Consider the following 16,181-nt stretch of genomic DNA (forward strand, 5'->3'; position numbering starts at 1 on the left):
GAGCTTGCTCGACCGCCTTGTTGAGAGGGGTCAGGGAAGAATTTTTACAGCTCACTTATCTGGCCCCCGGGTGATTACTGTTTTTTTGCTTCCCTCTGGAATATGTAGGGGTAGGTTGTATGCCCACCTTCCTTGTTCTCTGTAAAGCGCATTGTGTTGCCTCTGGGTATGAAATGCGCTATACAAATAAAGCTTTGATTGATTGATTGATTGATATGTTATGCGTTTTTTTTTATTTTTTATAAAAGTTGTTGAAAGGATTCCAGACTGTCCATCAGTACTTATTGAACATTTTCTGCATATTTATAAAAAACAAAAAAAGAAGAAAAAAAAAAACAAAAAAAACATTGCGTGATAATACTGATAACCGCAGGAATTTCGGTCACTTTAATCGTCATCCCTATCATGGAATGTGGTTCAAAGTCGTTAACGCTGTCAAGGGTAGGGTTGCATATCAAAAATGTCCAGCTACAGTAATGCTCCAGTTCTAAGTTTTGCAATGGCAGTGAGCATTCTACAGTGCATAAAAGTTGCACTTATCTGCCAGGACCTCCTGCCTAGACCTATCACCACGCCGTTTGTTACGCCGTACGTCACAAAAGCATATGTTTACATCCTGGACCAGGGCTGACCGCAGCAAACGCACAAACGTTTGGCTTACCTTCACTAGAACACCACGAAAATGCAATGCAGCGAAATGCAACCTGCAGTAAGGTTCTTTCACGCTTGGAAGGAAGCGCCTCCGATACGACTAAGCCTCTCCTTGGACACGGCATAGATCTGAAGGAACACGCCGTGTTTGATGTGTTCTGGTCTCCCAGCAACAATAACACCCCAGATACAGCTAACATTAACAGTCTCGCGCTCAGGTACAAAACACAGATGAGCTGACGTTCGCCTTTCATATTGAAGTTAAACAAATTATACCTCCAAATTATTCTATTATATATTTTTCTTAGATACATGCTGAGGGGGCACCCCAGTGAGAGGGGTTTCTCTACTGTTGGGAGATCACACATCCTTCCGGAGAAGGCAGACATGATGATTTTTCTTCAGAAGAACTATAACTTAGCGTTACAGACATCCACTCTGACATTTGTTATATTTTTATAACATATGTTATATTTTATAATTTTATATATTTTGTAAAGTTTAAACTATATAGACATTTTATATATAAAACATTTTATAACATTTTTATAACATTTTTCCATTATTTATTTAAATAGTTTTGGTTTGTAATTGTTTTTGTTGGTTATTCCTTATAATAAAAATAAGAGTAAAGAAGGGAAAAATAAACCTTCCCGTCACAGTTGCAAGTTTAGTGATTATAGCCTAATTGTGCCAACTATGAAGGAAGGCAAATTATCTGTTATTTTTCTCTCTATTGAACCGGATTCAATGAGCACAAACGGAATCGATGGAGTTGAAACGAACCCCAACCCCAGTCAAGAGTGCGGGGGAAACGAAATGGGACGGGGGCAAAACTCAACAAATTCCCTTTCTCTTCTCCCCATAGTGACACTTGCCTAGCTTTTTATAATACTGCTCCCATGCTTTGGAATAGTCCATCTGGCCGGCCTGGGATCCATTGTGACCTGAAACCAGACACAGATAACACTGTTTGAGAACAGAGTTACTGCATAAGGGCCTTTCACTGTGGGCTGTGGCTTACCATCCAGACATGGTCCCTCATGTCCTGTTAAGGCTTTATTTAACTCAAGCACTTCCATTTACCCGCAGCCCAACAGGCCATTGGCATCGTTTTGCTACCCCCAAATAGCGGTCTTCCCCAATTTTGACGTTTCTTGGGACCGAATAAACGTTCATCCCATGGTCTGGACGGTTAGCCACACTGTGGAATGGAAGACTACCCTGACCTTAGCTTCAGCTGAATTCAATTGCGGTCTAAAAATTCAAATGCCCGAAACCAGCCTGGACAAATCCTAAATTTTAAAGTATGCAAACTGACGTGATGTTCCAACTGCCAATGAGGGCCAAAGGTGAGGAAGGATAAAACCTCTACCTGCTTAAGATTCTGAAGAGACGTTGAGAGGAGGGGGGGTTGGTTTTGTAAGAAATGTTTCATATTTTTGTAAAGTGGATTTGTGAAGTTTCTGTTTTGATCACAATGTAGTAACAAATGTTCCGTCTTTGTCCATGTGCTCTTCTGTGCTGGGGGGGGACAGGGGGCAGGCCACGGACGACACCCTTCCAAAGCGTACAGCGTCCTGATTCACTAGGAACCAGGTTGTTGCTGTGGCCCACCATCAGTGTGACGACCGACCCCCCCCCGCCCCGAGCCAAGCACTGCCTGTGGGGGAGGTGGACTTACTGGCGTCCTGCTGCCCCTGCGGCTGCCATGGCTGATACGTTGTACCCCATCCTCCCGTCATGAACGTCTGAGGTCCGCTGGAACCAGAGACAGGGACGGGACTTTTTAGTGAGAGAGAACAGCAAGACCGTTTACATTCACGCACAACCGTCATTGGCCACGTTTCCCGAAACCTTCTTAGTGCTAAGAAGCTCTGAGTCTTCTTAAGACTCCTGAAACAAGCAAACGGGAGCCTTAAGAAGACTCAAAGAGCTTCTTAGCGCTAAGGGTTTCGTGAAACGCAGTCATTATCATTGAAAACTGACTTGTAACTGTACATCAAAGCTTTGTTTAATTCTTCATATCTGTTCGTCTGTAAGCGTTTAAAGAGTTCCTGTAAACCACAGTGGACAAACGGGCCTTTTCATCAAGATACTCACTTCTGATGAGGAGTAGCTAGTGCTTGGGTGAAAGGATTCAGACCGAAACTGCTGTTACCTCCCATTCCTGAGGCCTAGACGAGGAGAGAGGGTGAGGAGAGAGAGTGAGGAGAGGAGAGAGAGAGAGCGAGGAGAGGAGAGAGAGAGAGGAGAGAGAGACCACACTTGTGGTTAAATGACCAAACAGGCAAGGTCAAAGGGCAAAGCCGGGCGCTGACGCACTCCATTAAGTTCCATTTGATGGATTCTTCATGTTTAACCTCTTGGTGACATCCTGCTGGCCGCTAGAGCCACCAGCGCTGGTGTCACCCCTACAGCTCCGTGCGTTGACATGTGCCCTCATGAATATCAGAGCGGACAATAGCGCGGTTCGGGGCTGGAGGGAGTGGGGGGTGGGACGGCGGCTGTGCGGGGACCACCTACCCCAATCTTCTCATCGATCAGCTGACGGGCCATCTCCATCTGCTGAGGGGTGCCGCGGATGGAGAAGATGCGCACGTTGGGGTCGGTGTTGGGCGGCGGGTTTCTCTGGAGTTCCACGTGGGCGCCGGACTGCTGGTTGATGTTCTTGATGGTCTCTCCACCTGGGGGGGGGACAGGCGTGAGTCGTCAATAGTGAATAATCACCAAAAGACCCTCGTTGAGACGACGACGAGACGAATCGTGGAGATAAATTATTTAACTTGTAAGTTGTAATCATAACCGCCAAGTAGAATCTCGTAAACGGCTTCCGTGTCGTTTGTAAATGTCGGAGCCGGTTCTGTCCCCCCCACCAGTTGCGCCGTGAACCGGTGTGATGGGAGTTGGGATGGTGGCGCCGTCTCTAGAGACCGAGGCGTGCGTCCTACCAGCTCTCCGCCATTCTATCTTTAACATCCGTGCTAATCAGAGACAAAAGATGACACTTCCTGCCCCCCCCCTGGCGCTGACGAATCAGACGGCAGTGTCCCGACGTGTGTGGGGGGGGGAGCAATTAAACAGCGGGGAGAAATGAAACATGGCCGCCGGAGAAAAGAGGCAAAATTGGAGCGTATCCTCCTTCTGGGATATCGTTTGTCTCTCTTTTTACCCTTTCACACGAGACTCCATGTTGTGCTCTGTGGTGAACTGAGGGAGGGTTGGGGGCGGGGGGGGGTAGCAACAGACCCACCCACCATCCCACCTCCCCGTCCAATCTGAATGAAAAGGCTGGTGGGGGGGGGGGGCTTCCTGAAGGGACACCAGGGCCGTCCCAACATCAATTACACATTTGTTCGCTGGTGGCTGACACTTGGACGACCCCAGATGACCCCGGAGTGAAAACGCTCATCCGAAGCTCCCCTGCTCCGGCGGCCTCATCCTCGCCGCCAATAGACTGCACATGGGCCATTAACCCTTTGTCAACCAAATGAAACCTCTGCCTTAATGAAGCCATTATGAGCTCCTCTAGTCAGACAGCAGAGAGCAATGAAGACCCTGACTATTCATTTCATGGACTGGGCCTCGGTGTGGTCACATAATATGGGCCTATTAATGAGACTGGTTTAGTGAGTGGAGAAAGGGAGGGAGGACCGCAGCGACAAAAAGCAACAGACTGGTCGGTCGTAGCTGGAAGAATATCTGCCCCAGCGCGCGCGTTGTCAGGGGGAAAAGTTACAAGAATGATTAAGTAAAAGAATTAGGATTTTCAGACGGCTTATTTTGGTATTTCCTCTACAGATGAGGTAGAAATGATGAGCCTCCCTGGTCTCTAGTGGGATGGCAGTTCAGCCATCTTGAACAGAGGCAGGAAAACGCCACCTCAACGAGTAGGAAACTAGAGGCTATACACATGCCACACATGTATATTTTAATAGTAATAACAATCAGTAATAACAAAATTATGGATGAAATTAGAGTCTCTGAAAAAAGTTCAGAAGGTTGAAATTTAAAGTTTAGCCCAGCCCTAGTATGTATAAAAGAATGTTGTTTCTAGCACAGAAATGGAGGCGAACCAGTGGGTGGCTTGAGCCTTCAACAGGCCTGTGCATGTATGAGTGTGTGTGTGTGTGTGGGAGGGGGTCAAAGCAATGGGACAACGGGCCGCATATGGCATCGTAAAGATATTAATCACCACACCCTTTGAGGGCGGGCTGACAGCGCCCAGATCGGCGGCCATCTCCTCCATATTGGCTCAGTTCATATGCTAATAAGGGGGCGGAGCCGAGCGCGGCAACCAGGTTTATCTGCTTCCCCCCCGCCCCCCACGCACAAAAGACACTTGACATTTCTATTGCACTGTTTTTATCATAGGTAAAGAGGCCCCCCCCTTTGACCACGCCCACCACTGCGCACACAGACGCACGCACACACTCGCACGCACTCACACTCACGCACACACTGAAACTCACTCACTCTCACACACGCACGCACTCGCACACACTCGCACACACACACACACTCACACACACACTCACACGCACGCACGCACGCACACGCACGCACACACGGCCCCCTCCAAAAGGCAATGGTCAATGACTTTTAAATAGCTGGCAATAGAGTGGGCATGAATAGCCAATAAGCTAATTCCTCTCATTCATTCCTTGGCTGGACTCTATTGGGCTGAAAGGTCCTCATTAGGAGCCAGGCAGCCCCTTCGCGTGATTGAGGGCTGTTATTATGCACCTTGAACAATTAATGTCACATTACACACATTATCCCCATCATTAAGCCCTTAGGGAAGGAGCTGAATGCTGCTAGCGCTGTATACATGGGCCTGGAGGGGGGGAGGGGTGATGGGAAGGGTGCTGGTGCTAGGTCGACCCCCCCCCCCCCCCCCCCCAATATGCTTCTCTCATCACTTTCTCTCAGTGGCAGAACTCTGGATAGCACCTCCATCATGAGAAAAAAGCACAATCTAATGAACTGCCGTTGTTACACTTTGGGTGGGACGCTTCATAAATTGTGAGAGTTGTGTGGAATTGTGAAGGACAGAGACACCGATAGTGGTTACTGGTCCCCTTAAAACAAAGGGCTTTAGCAAAACTAGCTAAACGGTTGGGAAATAAATGTGTTCCTAGTGGGTGAGGGTAATTCCAAGTTTGTCGTACACAAGCAGAACAAAAAAACCGCTCCAAAATCACGTGTGAAAGGTTGTTTGTTTCCTCACCTTTCCCGATCACCAGGCCACACTTGTCTGCGGGTATCGTATACGTCACTTCCTGTAGTCCGCCCGGCGCTCCCATGTTCCAGTCCCCGCGGCCTCTACCCCTGCCCCTCGGCCCCATGGGACCTCCGAAACCATCGCGCTCCTGTGAGGAGAGACCGCAGGGGGTGAGACTCACGTGGTCGACCGCGCCAAGGCTCAGAAGAGAAGCACAAGCACGTCAAACACATCGCACAACATGTTCCCCTCTCAGAAAACCCCCCCGCTCCAGAATCACCAGTGGTATCTTCCCGTGTGAACCTTCCAAACGGATGGAGGACGAACGCAGACAGAGTGAAGACAAGTGAACAAGTGCACCACCCTGTGGGGCCCTCAGGATCTGTCCTCCTGGGGTTTTAGGACACGGCGCCCCCCAACTTCCCCCGTGATCGCCCCGTGTACAGAGCCAGTGGGTCGTGACCCCGCCCCCCCCAACAAAAAAGTGGGACCTAGTTAAAGATGCGCCCCCCACTGCCGGTTACCTGTCGGTACATCTGTCTGAGGTAGTCCCCCTGAGCCCCGCCGACGCCCCCCACCCCGCCTAGCCACAGGGCCAGGGGGTCCAGGGAGGGCGGGGAGGAGGCCAGGCTTCCCCTCTCTGGGTGCCACCCCCCCGGGGACTGGGCCCGGGCAGACTGGGGGGGTCAACGGGACAGGGCTCATTCCATGATAAACGTATTAGAGATCAGACATGACAGCCCAACGAGCGAAAAACACAATGGGGTTTAATCTAATTGGGTTAATTGTTTGGTTCGTAGACAGGGGATTCCACACAGCATATTGATTATGTAAAATGAGGGACTTCTGGACCTGTGCCTTACCTGCGCCGTGTGGACCAGCTCGTTGATGAGGTGGACCGCGTGTTGGCAGCGGTCGGGCTGGCCCATCACCTGAGCGATCCGGTCGGGACTGATGCCGTCGTCTGGAGGGAGGGCAAAGACATGGGTCAGAAACAGCACCAGGCAAAAAGGGAACATGCATACATACAAACAGAGGAGGAGCGGTTGAGTGTGATTCAGCATTTTGTGTTTTCTAGGCGGACAAAATAACTTGGATGGGACTAGATAAGACTTGTGGTAGGAGATGTACCCGTCCGTCTCAGAGGTAAACCCATGACAGAGAATGTCTCGTAGAGTCAGACTGGGGCTTCACTGTAGCAGAGCTCAAATTGAGCCAGATAATCGTCTTCTCAGACTACTGGCACAGAGTGTAGCCTGCAGAGTCAGAATTTAGCTTATCACATTGGCCATTCGCATGAGTACATTTAGACAATAAGCATCAGTCCATCCCTAGTAACCAGTCTTGTCCAGATCAATGTTTTGAACTATGTGCGCCACAAATAGGACATTAGCTTTCATTACCTGAAAGGTTTGAGTACAAGAGAAACATGGAAACTTAGCAGTCAAAGTGCAAGGAAAACATGGGGTCAATGTAGGTCAGCTACCTGAGAAGCGCATGATGTAGGTTAAAGGTAAAGGTTAATGTCCCAATGATTGTCACACACCCGAGTGTGAAATTTGCTCTCCTCATTTGACCCATCCCCTGGGGGAGCGGAGAGCAGCAGCGGTGCCGCGCTCAGGAATCATTTTCATTCATTCAAACCTTTATTTATTTTCGAAAAGACAATTGAGGTTTCCCTCATTTACAATGTCGCCGAGATTACAAACACACTAAAACAAATTAACACATTAAAACAAAACAGAACACATTAAGCATAGAAACGAAATAACGATAAATAAGGTGAGGAAAAAATAAAAAAATAAAAATTTTAAAATAGTTACAAGTGGAAACACAAAGGCCATTGATAATAGAGCTAAACTCAGCAGAGGGGGGAAGAGCTTCCAGTTTCACAGTGTTTTGGAGGATATTCCATGATTGGGGAGCAGCAACAAAGAATGCAGTCTTCCCAAGTTCAGAGCAAGATCAGGGAACCAAAAGAAGCATCAAGTCATTAGAGCAGGACCCATAGTGTCCATTATTCTTGCAGCAAAGATGAAATGTAAGGAGGTTGCTTACCAGTTAGGGCTTTAAAAATATACTGGTACCAATGTTTGTTGCGCCTATCAGTGAGCGATGGCCAACCAACCTTGTCATAAAGAACAGTGATGAGGGTTGTAATCGTCTCCCATGATGACATCACATTTGGTGATGTAGCCCCCCCAATTCCAACCCTTGATGCCGAGTGCCAAGCAGGGAGGCAATGGGTACTTTTTTTTTTGTCTTTCGTATGACTCGGCCGGGGATCGAACTCACGACCTCCCAGTCAGGGTGACAAGGCCACTGAGCTGGTTATGGGATATGGTCTATAAGGTACTACATATGAATGTAGATCGCGACTACCTGAGAAACTCATGGTGTATGATATGGTCAGTGGTTCTCAACCTTTTTTGAGCTCTGGACCGCTGGAATATTTTTTTAAATCCTGCTGGACCCCCCACCCCTAGCTAGGGTCCATTTCAAATACGCCCACTCCACCGAAGTTGTGTAACAAGCTGACATTGTCTGATGAGGCTACCCCTCACCACAACAATATAAATGATTTAGTAGCATTGGCGTCGTTAAATTAAAAATACTAACTTTAGATTCCTTATAAATTAAGACATTAAAGGTATAACATGGTCATTTTCACTTTTTTTGAGTTTGTAAGTGCCATTTGCACAAGAGGACATTGAAGAAACACAATAAAAACATTAAATATATCCGTTTTGTAGTTTTGAAGAAACTGAAAGCTTAACATTTTCAGTCCAATTTGACTCGGGGTGAAAATGCTCCAAATTCGTGACGTTTTTCCCTTTGTTGACGTCACCCTAAAGTTTGAAAAACCCGCCTCCACTCCCCTACACCCGCCCCCAACAGAAATCTGTGGCTCCCGCACCTGCTGTCTTTGCGCCGTTTCACCATCTATCCAACATGGTAAGGCAGCTCTGAACCCTTTCTCATCTTGAGAATAATTGAATAGTTGCAGTCTCAATGATGACCACCTCTTATTTTAATATAATTTGTACGTTTTATAGGCCTAATTGTATTTGTGGTTGTCATACATATTGGGAAGTTTTTACCATGATCTCCGTGTCTGATTAGTAGCCAACCTAGCTAATGTTAGATAAACGAACCATAACGTTAGCTGTAATTGGCAACAGTTTTTAAAAAGCTGTCTGATCCAGCTAGCTATCTGTCTTTATCCAGCATGTTGACGTTAGCTAGCCTAATGTTTGGAATGATAGCTAGCTGTGTTAATTATCCTAGCATGCTAACGTTAGCTCTCAATGCATTTGCTTTTGGTAACCTTAGCCCTCCTGTGCAATGGCAGAAACACAGCGCACCATACTGTACTTTTCCCTGGCATAAAATCTACTTGCACCAGGTGCAAACTGTGCTGTAAGGTTTCCGAAGCGATAGCCTACCATAACTGTTGTGAGCGTGCTTTGTTGTATAGGCCAATACAATAGGCAACGTTACGAAGTCAAAGTTGGATATAAGTCAGTTTGTCTCCACAAGAATCTCCCGATTATCTCTCGCTCAAACTTAATTCGATATAATGTAGACTTACTGATAAATAGCCTATTGTTGTAATTCATGCTGTTTTGCATATGCAAAATAACGATGCTATTACTAATCGCTTTTATAATTTGCCCCCTTTTCTTGTAGCCCGATCACTACATTTCTGGGACTCGGGAGGTCCAGGTCCCGCGCTTCAGGGCTCTGGAGGTGTGCAGGTCCTGGAGGACAGGTTGCAGCCAATGTCACCTAATGATATTATAAATATGTTACAACACCGCCCTGTTTTATGAGAAAGTAGCCTGTCTTAATTTAATGTCATGTTGTATGTGCAACAATTACCTCGGAAAATAAAGACGTAGTCCTACAGTACCCGTGCGGGTTTTTGTCATTTATTTATTCTCACATTGAGATCTTAACTTGATCAAACACACCTGCTGTGTACTGAATCGTTTGTCCTAAGGTCTTGTATTGCAGCGTTGTGATGCGCATATCGAGGCTATTGTGCTAAAATTATGACTACATTTCAGGGTGGGTGGAGATATTAAGTCAAGTTATTATGTTCCTTTCATAATTTACAACTCCAAATAATTGTAATTCTGCAAAACATTCTGAAAGTTGTGTAAGCCTAATCATCACTGTGGCATCTGTTCCACATAATGTTGATCATCCCAGCACCTCGATCTGACCCAACTTCAGGAAGCATTGCGCATTTTGGGATTAAACAGCTCCAGTAGCAATATTCTATTATAACCAGAGGGCATTACAATAACATTCAAAACGAGATCTATTGACTGCATGACCTGTTAGTCTCCAGACTCCGGAGTAGGCTATACCCCTTGACCGCTGCGCTCACGGAGTCGTAGTGCACGGCCCTCTGTCTCCAAACTCATCGATTATGTTGAATCGCTGCGCTACGCATGCAGTCTGACACATATTAGTAGGATCAGTAGGCTAGCCTATATGTAGGCTACATCCCCAGCCCCTTTCTGCAAAATGTATTGTTGCCTTTTTATGTGAAATGAGCTATAATGATTTAATTGATCTGACTAATAATCAGTTATTGCAGTAGTATTCCGCTCGATTCCCTATATCACCACAACTGACATGTTGAACCCAGAACAGTAACGTTTCAGTGTTCAACTGGCTTTGTTGGACACCTACTAAGATAAATAACGTTAGACTGGTGAACAATGCGGATGTTATGTCGGTTTCACAGCGCAAATGATCTGTCTTCTGGCAAGACCCACAATTGCAATTATTTGACTAAATAGGTACTGTTCGTGGCTGGCTGAAAGCTATAACGTTAGTCTAATAGCCCAAGCCTCCAAGCGTGCGTGGCCGGCTGCAGGGGGCTATTCCTCTGTCGTGGGGGAGACGTGCCGTCGTTATGTACGTTAGTACGTTACCTTTATCGTACTTTTCCCAAATAGGCCTAATGCAAATTCCAGGATACGGCCTGTTAGGTAGCAAGTATCTTTATAATGTTTGGGGGTTAATATAATATTAAGGACTTTGTAAATGCCCCTGGTTAGCAGCTAGAAAAATGGCTATTTATCTGGCTGTTGCGCGATCTAAGCTGTTGTCTAGCTCGTAGCGGTGGTAGCTATGGTAACGGGGCACACGCCTGTCAATCATAATGATTCCAGTTGGTCATTTGCTCAGAGAACTGTCAATCAGTTGTTATGAATCACGCCCAGTTTTGAGTGAGTGAACTTTGAGTGGCAGATTCAGACCTATAAAAACATATTTTAAAAGAATTTTTATGGATGAATTCTGAAATAGTTAAACACATTTGTTTTATTGTTGCCTAAAGATATCTGTAAAGTGTTATATTGAATTACCATGTTAATCCTGCACATGCAGGTGTGGTGTGCATGGTGTGTTTTTTGTTTGACGGCCGGCGTACTGAAAAGGGAAGTTAGACCAATGTAGCGGTTACCACACGTGTGTGAGCTGCGCACTCTAGGCCATGCAGACTCTGAGACAGCTTATGGGCGAACCCTTGCACGAACTTTGAGGACATCTACCGCAATGTGTGAAAAGTCCTTTTCAACACTTAGAAACTTTTTCTTTGGGCATCTGCATAATGTTGCACAAACACAAGTTCAACATGCTATCAGTCAGAGGGAGAATGAGAGCTCAGTATAATTAGAATGCATTAGCGCTGCGCAAATACAATAGCACATCGTATTATCACAAATAGGGTTAGGGTTAGTTATTTTTTAACACTTTCACAAGGACCTCCTGTAATTATGCCAGGGACCACAGGTGGTCCATGGACCCCTGGTTGAGAAACACAGGTCTATACAGCATGGTCTATACAGCATGGTCTATACAGCATGGTCTATACAGCATGGTCTATACAGCATGGTCTATACAGCATGGTCTATACAGCATGGTCTATACAGCATGGTCTATACAGCATGGTCTATACAGCATGGTCTATACAGCATGGTCTATACAGCATATTATACAACGGTTAGTTCTGGTTCTTGATTCTGATTGGCTGGAAGCCGTGTTAAAATACTTTGTAACACCTGGGACCTCATATCATTCCATTTTCAGTATTAATGCGCCTCCCATTTGATCCAATGCATTGTAGTTGTTGTTGTTGCTTGGCAACCCTTTTGTTAGGGGAACTATTTTGCTCGGCGGAATTGAGGGAATGATGCTTCGTTTTGAATAAATCTTAATAATTTACATTGCTGTGTGTTTATTTTACACTAATAGATGTAGTAACCGTTGTATAAAAGCAATAAACCACTCGAGGCCGTGTGTTAAAATCTATACAGCATAGTCTATACAGTATGGTCTATACAGTATAGTCTATAGAGTATGGTCTATACAGCATGGTCTATACAGCATAGTCTATACAGCATAGTCTATACAGCATAGTCTATACAGCATAGTCTATACAGCATAGTCTATACAGTATGGTCTATACAGTATGGTCTATACAGCATAGTCTATACAGCATAGTCTATACAGCATAGTCTATACAGCATAGTCTATACAGTATGGTCTATACAGCATGGTCTATACAGCATGGTCTATACAGCATAGTCTATACAGCATAGTCTATACAGCATAGTCTATACAGCATAGTCTATACAGCATAGTCTATACAGTATGGTCTATACAGCATAGTCTATACAGCATAGTCTATACAGCATAGTCTATACAGTATAGTCAATACAGTATAGTCAATACAGTATAGTCTATACAGCATAGTCTATACAGTATGGTCTATACAGCATAGTCTATACAGCATGGTCTATACAGCATGGTCTATACAGCATGGTCTATACAGCATAGTCTATACAGTATGGTCTATAGAGTATAGTCTATACAGCATGGTCTATACAGCATGGTCTATACAGTCCTGCATATCCATGCAGATGAGGGTGCGGTCAGGACGGATAGCTGCTCCCCCTCCTGTATACCAGGTGTTGCGGGTAATGAGGTAGAGGCCGTGCAGCTTGGGGGAACTGAGGGTAGCAGACTAAGCAGCATGTTCCCCTGCTGTGCACCTGGTTTGGTTTTATTCCTGTCATTAACACCTTCAAAAGGACAGGAGGTGTTTTTTCGCTTCATCTCTTGACTGTTGATCACCGAATCCCAACATTGAGTCAGAAATCTCTCTCTCTCTCTCTCTCTCTCTCTCCTCCCCCCCTCCCTCCCTCACCTGGTTTGAACTGGATCCTGACGCCGGAATCGTTCTGAATCTTCTTGATCATCTCCCCGTTCCTGCCGATGACGATGCCCACAGCGAACCTGGGGACCGCCACCTGGTGGCGGGAGGGGGCGGAGCCAGACGGGACACATCAGGAGTGTAAAGCTTCTCTATACATAACCATGATGCATTGCTGCACAGCAGTCTAACCACGATCAGCCTTCAGACAGTTCGACAAACGGCCAGAGAGGGGGCTCTTACATCCAGGCTGCTCCCCCCGAGTCGGGAGCCGAAGTCCCCCCGGCCGGCCCTGAAGTCCCCCTGGTCCTTGTCCCGGATGATCTCCACCACCAGCTCCCGGGCTTGCTGGGGACGGCCAATCACAAGCAGGGGTTACACATCCAACATCAACAAAACAACAAATATGTTTTTTTACTCTTACATGCTGTAAATGGTAAATGGACTGCACTTATATAGCGCTTTTCTACCTTAGCGGCACTCAAAGCGCTTTACAATGGCCTCTCATTCACCCGTTCACACACACATTCACACACCAATGGCGGTAGCTGCCATGCAAGGTGCTAACCTGCTCATTGGGAGCAATTTGGGGTTAGGTGTCTTGCTCAAGGACACTTCGACATGTGGACAGTCGGAGCTGGGATTCGAACCACTGACCCTTCGATCATTGAACGACCCGCTCTACCAACTGAGCTACAGCCACCCCGTGTATGCTGTGCATCACTCTCATAGTTTCAAACTGTATTAAGTGTAAAGCGCATTGTGTTGCCTCTGTGTATGAAATGCGCTATACACAAAGTTCGATTTGATACACTGGTAGAAACTGGGAGGGGTAAGCGACCTGAACTTTGTAGGGATCCCCGGTGATTCTCAGGGGCTTGTCTGCTCCGGTGGGCATGGGGCCATCCTGGATCATGATCATCTTCACTCCTGTTCTCTCCTGCAGGACACACACACACAGGCACACACACATCAACACACCTTTCTAGAACACACTAAACTCATTAACCGAGTAGGAAGGTCAGATCTGGGGCGAAGTTAGGGTTAGGGTTTTGGGAGGGGCGTTACTGACGTACCTGCAGCTGTTTGATGGTGTCCCCTCCCTTGCCGATGACCAGACCGACCTTGCTGGCGGGGATCAGGATCTCCTGGATAGCGCTGTTCCCGTCCATCTCGCTGTGGAAGCCCGGTCCGTTCCGACACCGGTCCACGATCTGACTCAGCAGACGCTTGGCCTGCCTGAGAGAACAGAGCGGGAACAGGCCAAATAATTACACAACCATCCTCTTTTCATGTAAACAATACACGTGTTATAACATGTAAACAACACACGTGTTATAACATGTAAACAACACACGTGTTATAACATGTAAACAATACACGTGTTATAACATGTAAACAATACACGTGTTATAACATGTAAACAATACAAGAGTTATAACATGTAAACAATACAAGAGTTATAACATGTAAACAATACACGTGTTAACATGTAAACAATACACGTGTTAACATGTAAACAATACACGTGTTAACATGTAAACAATACACGTGTTAACATGTAAACAATACAAGAGTTATAAAATGTTAACAATACAAGCGTTATAACATGTAAAGAGTTGGGACTTGATAGTTGGGAGTGATTACAGTGAGACTGAATCCTTCCCATATTCATGCCACAAAGATAAGGGGTGGAAGTAACAAAAATGCATGTGAATTGAAAAACAGTGATGAATGATCAAGTGATCTGATTAATTTGAAGCAGATTGTATTAAAACAGTCGTGATGTGATAATAGCAGAGCCACGTTCCATCGTTCTCCCCATCTTATGTTCATCAATCACAATACAGAACTACCATGGATCACTTAAGGAAAGTGTCCTGTAGTGAAATATGACACCGCTGCTCTCTGGGGATGAAACCCAGTGTTGCAGGTGGAGAGAGAGAAAGACAGGAGAGCAGAGCAGACAGGAGGGCTCATCCCAGGCTTATATTCTACTATTTACTTTTTCTTTTATGAAAGTGGGTGCTGAAGATGATTATATAGACTAAGTAGGATTGAAGGATTCTTTCATTGTTAGGCATACATCCAATATACAAGTAGCCATATGTTGGGTAAAATTGAGTTCAATGCAGTACAGTAGCAATACAGTCATAATATGGTGTGTATAAAGTGTGTTAATGATAATTAATTAATTTTTAATAATAAATAATTATTTAAGAAAAAAAGACTGCTTGTACCTCCCTCCCTCCCTCCCACACACACACACACACACACACACACACACACACACACACACACACACACACACACACACACACACACACACACACACACACACACACACACACACACACACACACACACACACACCCACCCACCCACCCCAACCCCCTCCAGAAATAACACATGCAAATAAATAAAAAACACACTTAGGGCACCTGAGATGGGTTATATTTAGCAATTTATTAGCAAAATATAACCCATCTCAGGTGCCCTAAGTGTGTTTTTGTGTGTATGTGTGCATGTGTTTTTATTACTGTGTGTTTTTAGGCTCTGAGAACTGAACAGTTCCATGCTAGCCAGCTTGACATCAAGATACTGAAGACAAGATTTGGCTTTAAGATGTATGCCTGTTCAAAATGCACTTGCCATATAATAGTTGATTCCCACCTAACATTTATAGTTTAGAGCAAGCGATTTGTGTCACTTCCGCCCAAAATGTCAATCAAAAACCACGCCCGCTGACAGTTTTTGGCTCTCAACACAGCACGCCATGCCCATGCTCAGGAGCTGACGTTAAGGCGCCAAACGATCAGTCTGTCGGTGGGCGTGGTTGGTTGGTTTTTGATTGACATTTTGGGCGGAAGTAACAAACATTGCTTGCTGTGATCTATACATGGCAGTTGGGTATTGAGAATGATGAATGGTTGACAGTAAACGGCAACACAGCCCCGTTGATCATCAGAGCAACAATGTTTCAAACGTCAAGTTTATCAGATCAATTGACAATGTATCACTATTCTTCAATTCACATGAATTTTCCATTTATCAATTAATTTGTGTTACTTC

At 45.6% G+C, this 16,181-nt stretch overlaps 1 protein-coding gene across 2 annotated transcripts in view; it reads right to left on the reverse strand.

The window, feature by feature from the left end:
* The window catches only part of fubp3 (far upstream element (FUSE) binding protein 3), a 30,813-nt gene that overhangs the window by 4,284 nt on the left and 10,348 nt on the right, over positions 1-16,181 (reverse strand). For both annotated transcript variants that reach the window (XM_084442727.1, XM_084442726.1), the window contains exons 7-15: positions 14,186-14,348; positions 13,951-14,049; positions 13,353-13,457; positions 13,104-13,206; positions 6,739-6,839; positions 5,882-6,023; positions 3,178-3,338; positions 2,755-2,828; positions 2,336-2,412 (exon numbers count right to left, since the gene is read on the reverse strand). In XM_084442727.1, the coding sequence (XP_084298853.1) occupies positions 2,336-2,412; positions 2,755-2,828; positions 3,178-3,338; positions 5,882-6,023; positions 6,739-6,839; positions 13,104-13,206; positions 13,353-13,457; positions 13,951-14,049; positions 14,186-14,348 (1,025 nt within the window). The remainder of the gene's footprint in view (positions 1-2,335; positions 2,413-2,754; positions 2,829-3,177; positions 3,339-5,881; positions 6,024-6,738; positions 6,840-13,103; positions 13,207-13,352; positions 13,458-13,950; positions 14,050-14,185; positions 14,349-16,181) is intronic.

This window comes from Borostomias antarcticus (assembly GCF_949987555.1).
Source record: "Borostomias antarcticus genome assembly, chromosome: 8".
Taxonomy (NCBI): domain Eukaryota; kingdom Metazoa; phylum Chordata; class Actinopteri; order Stomiiformes; family Stomiidae; genus Borostomias; species Borostomias antarcticus.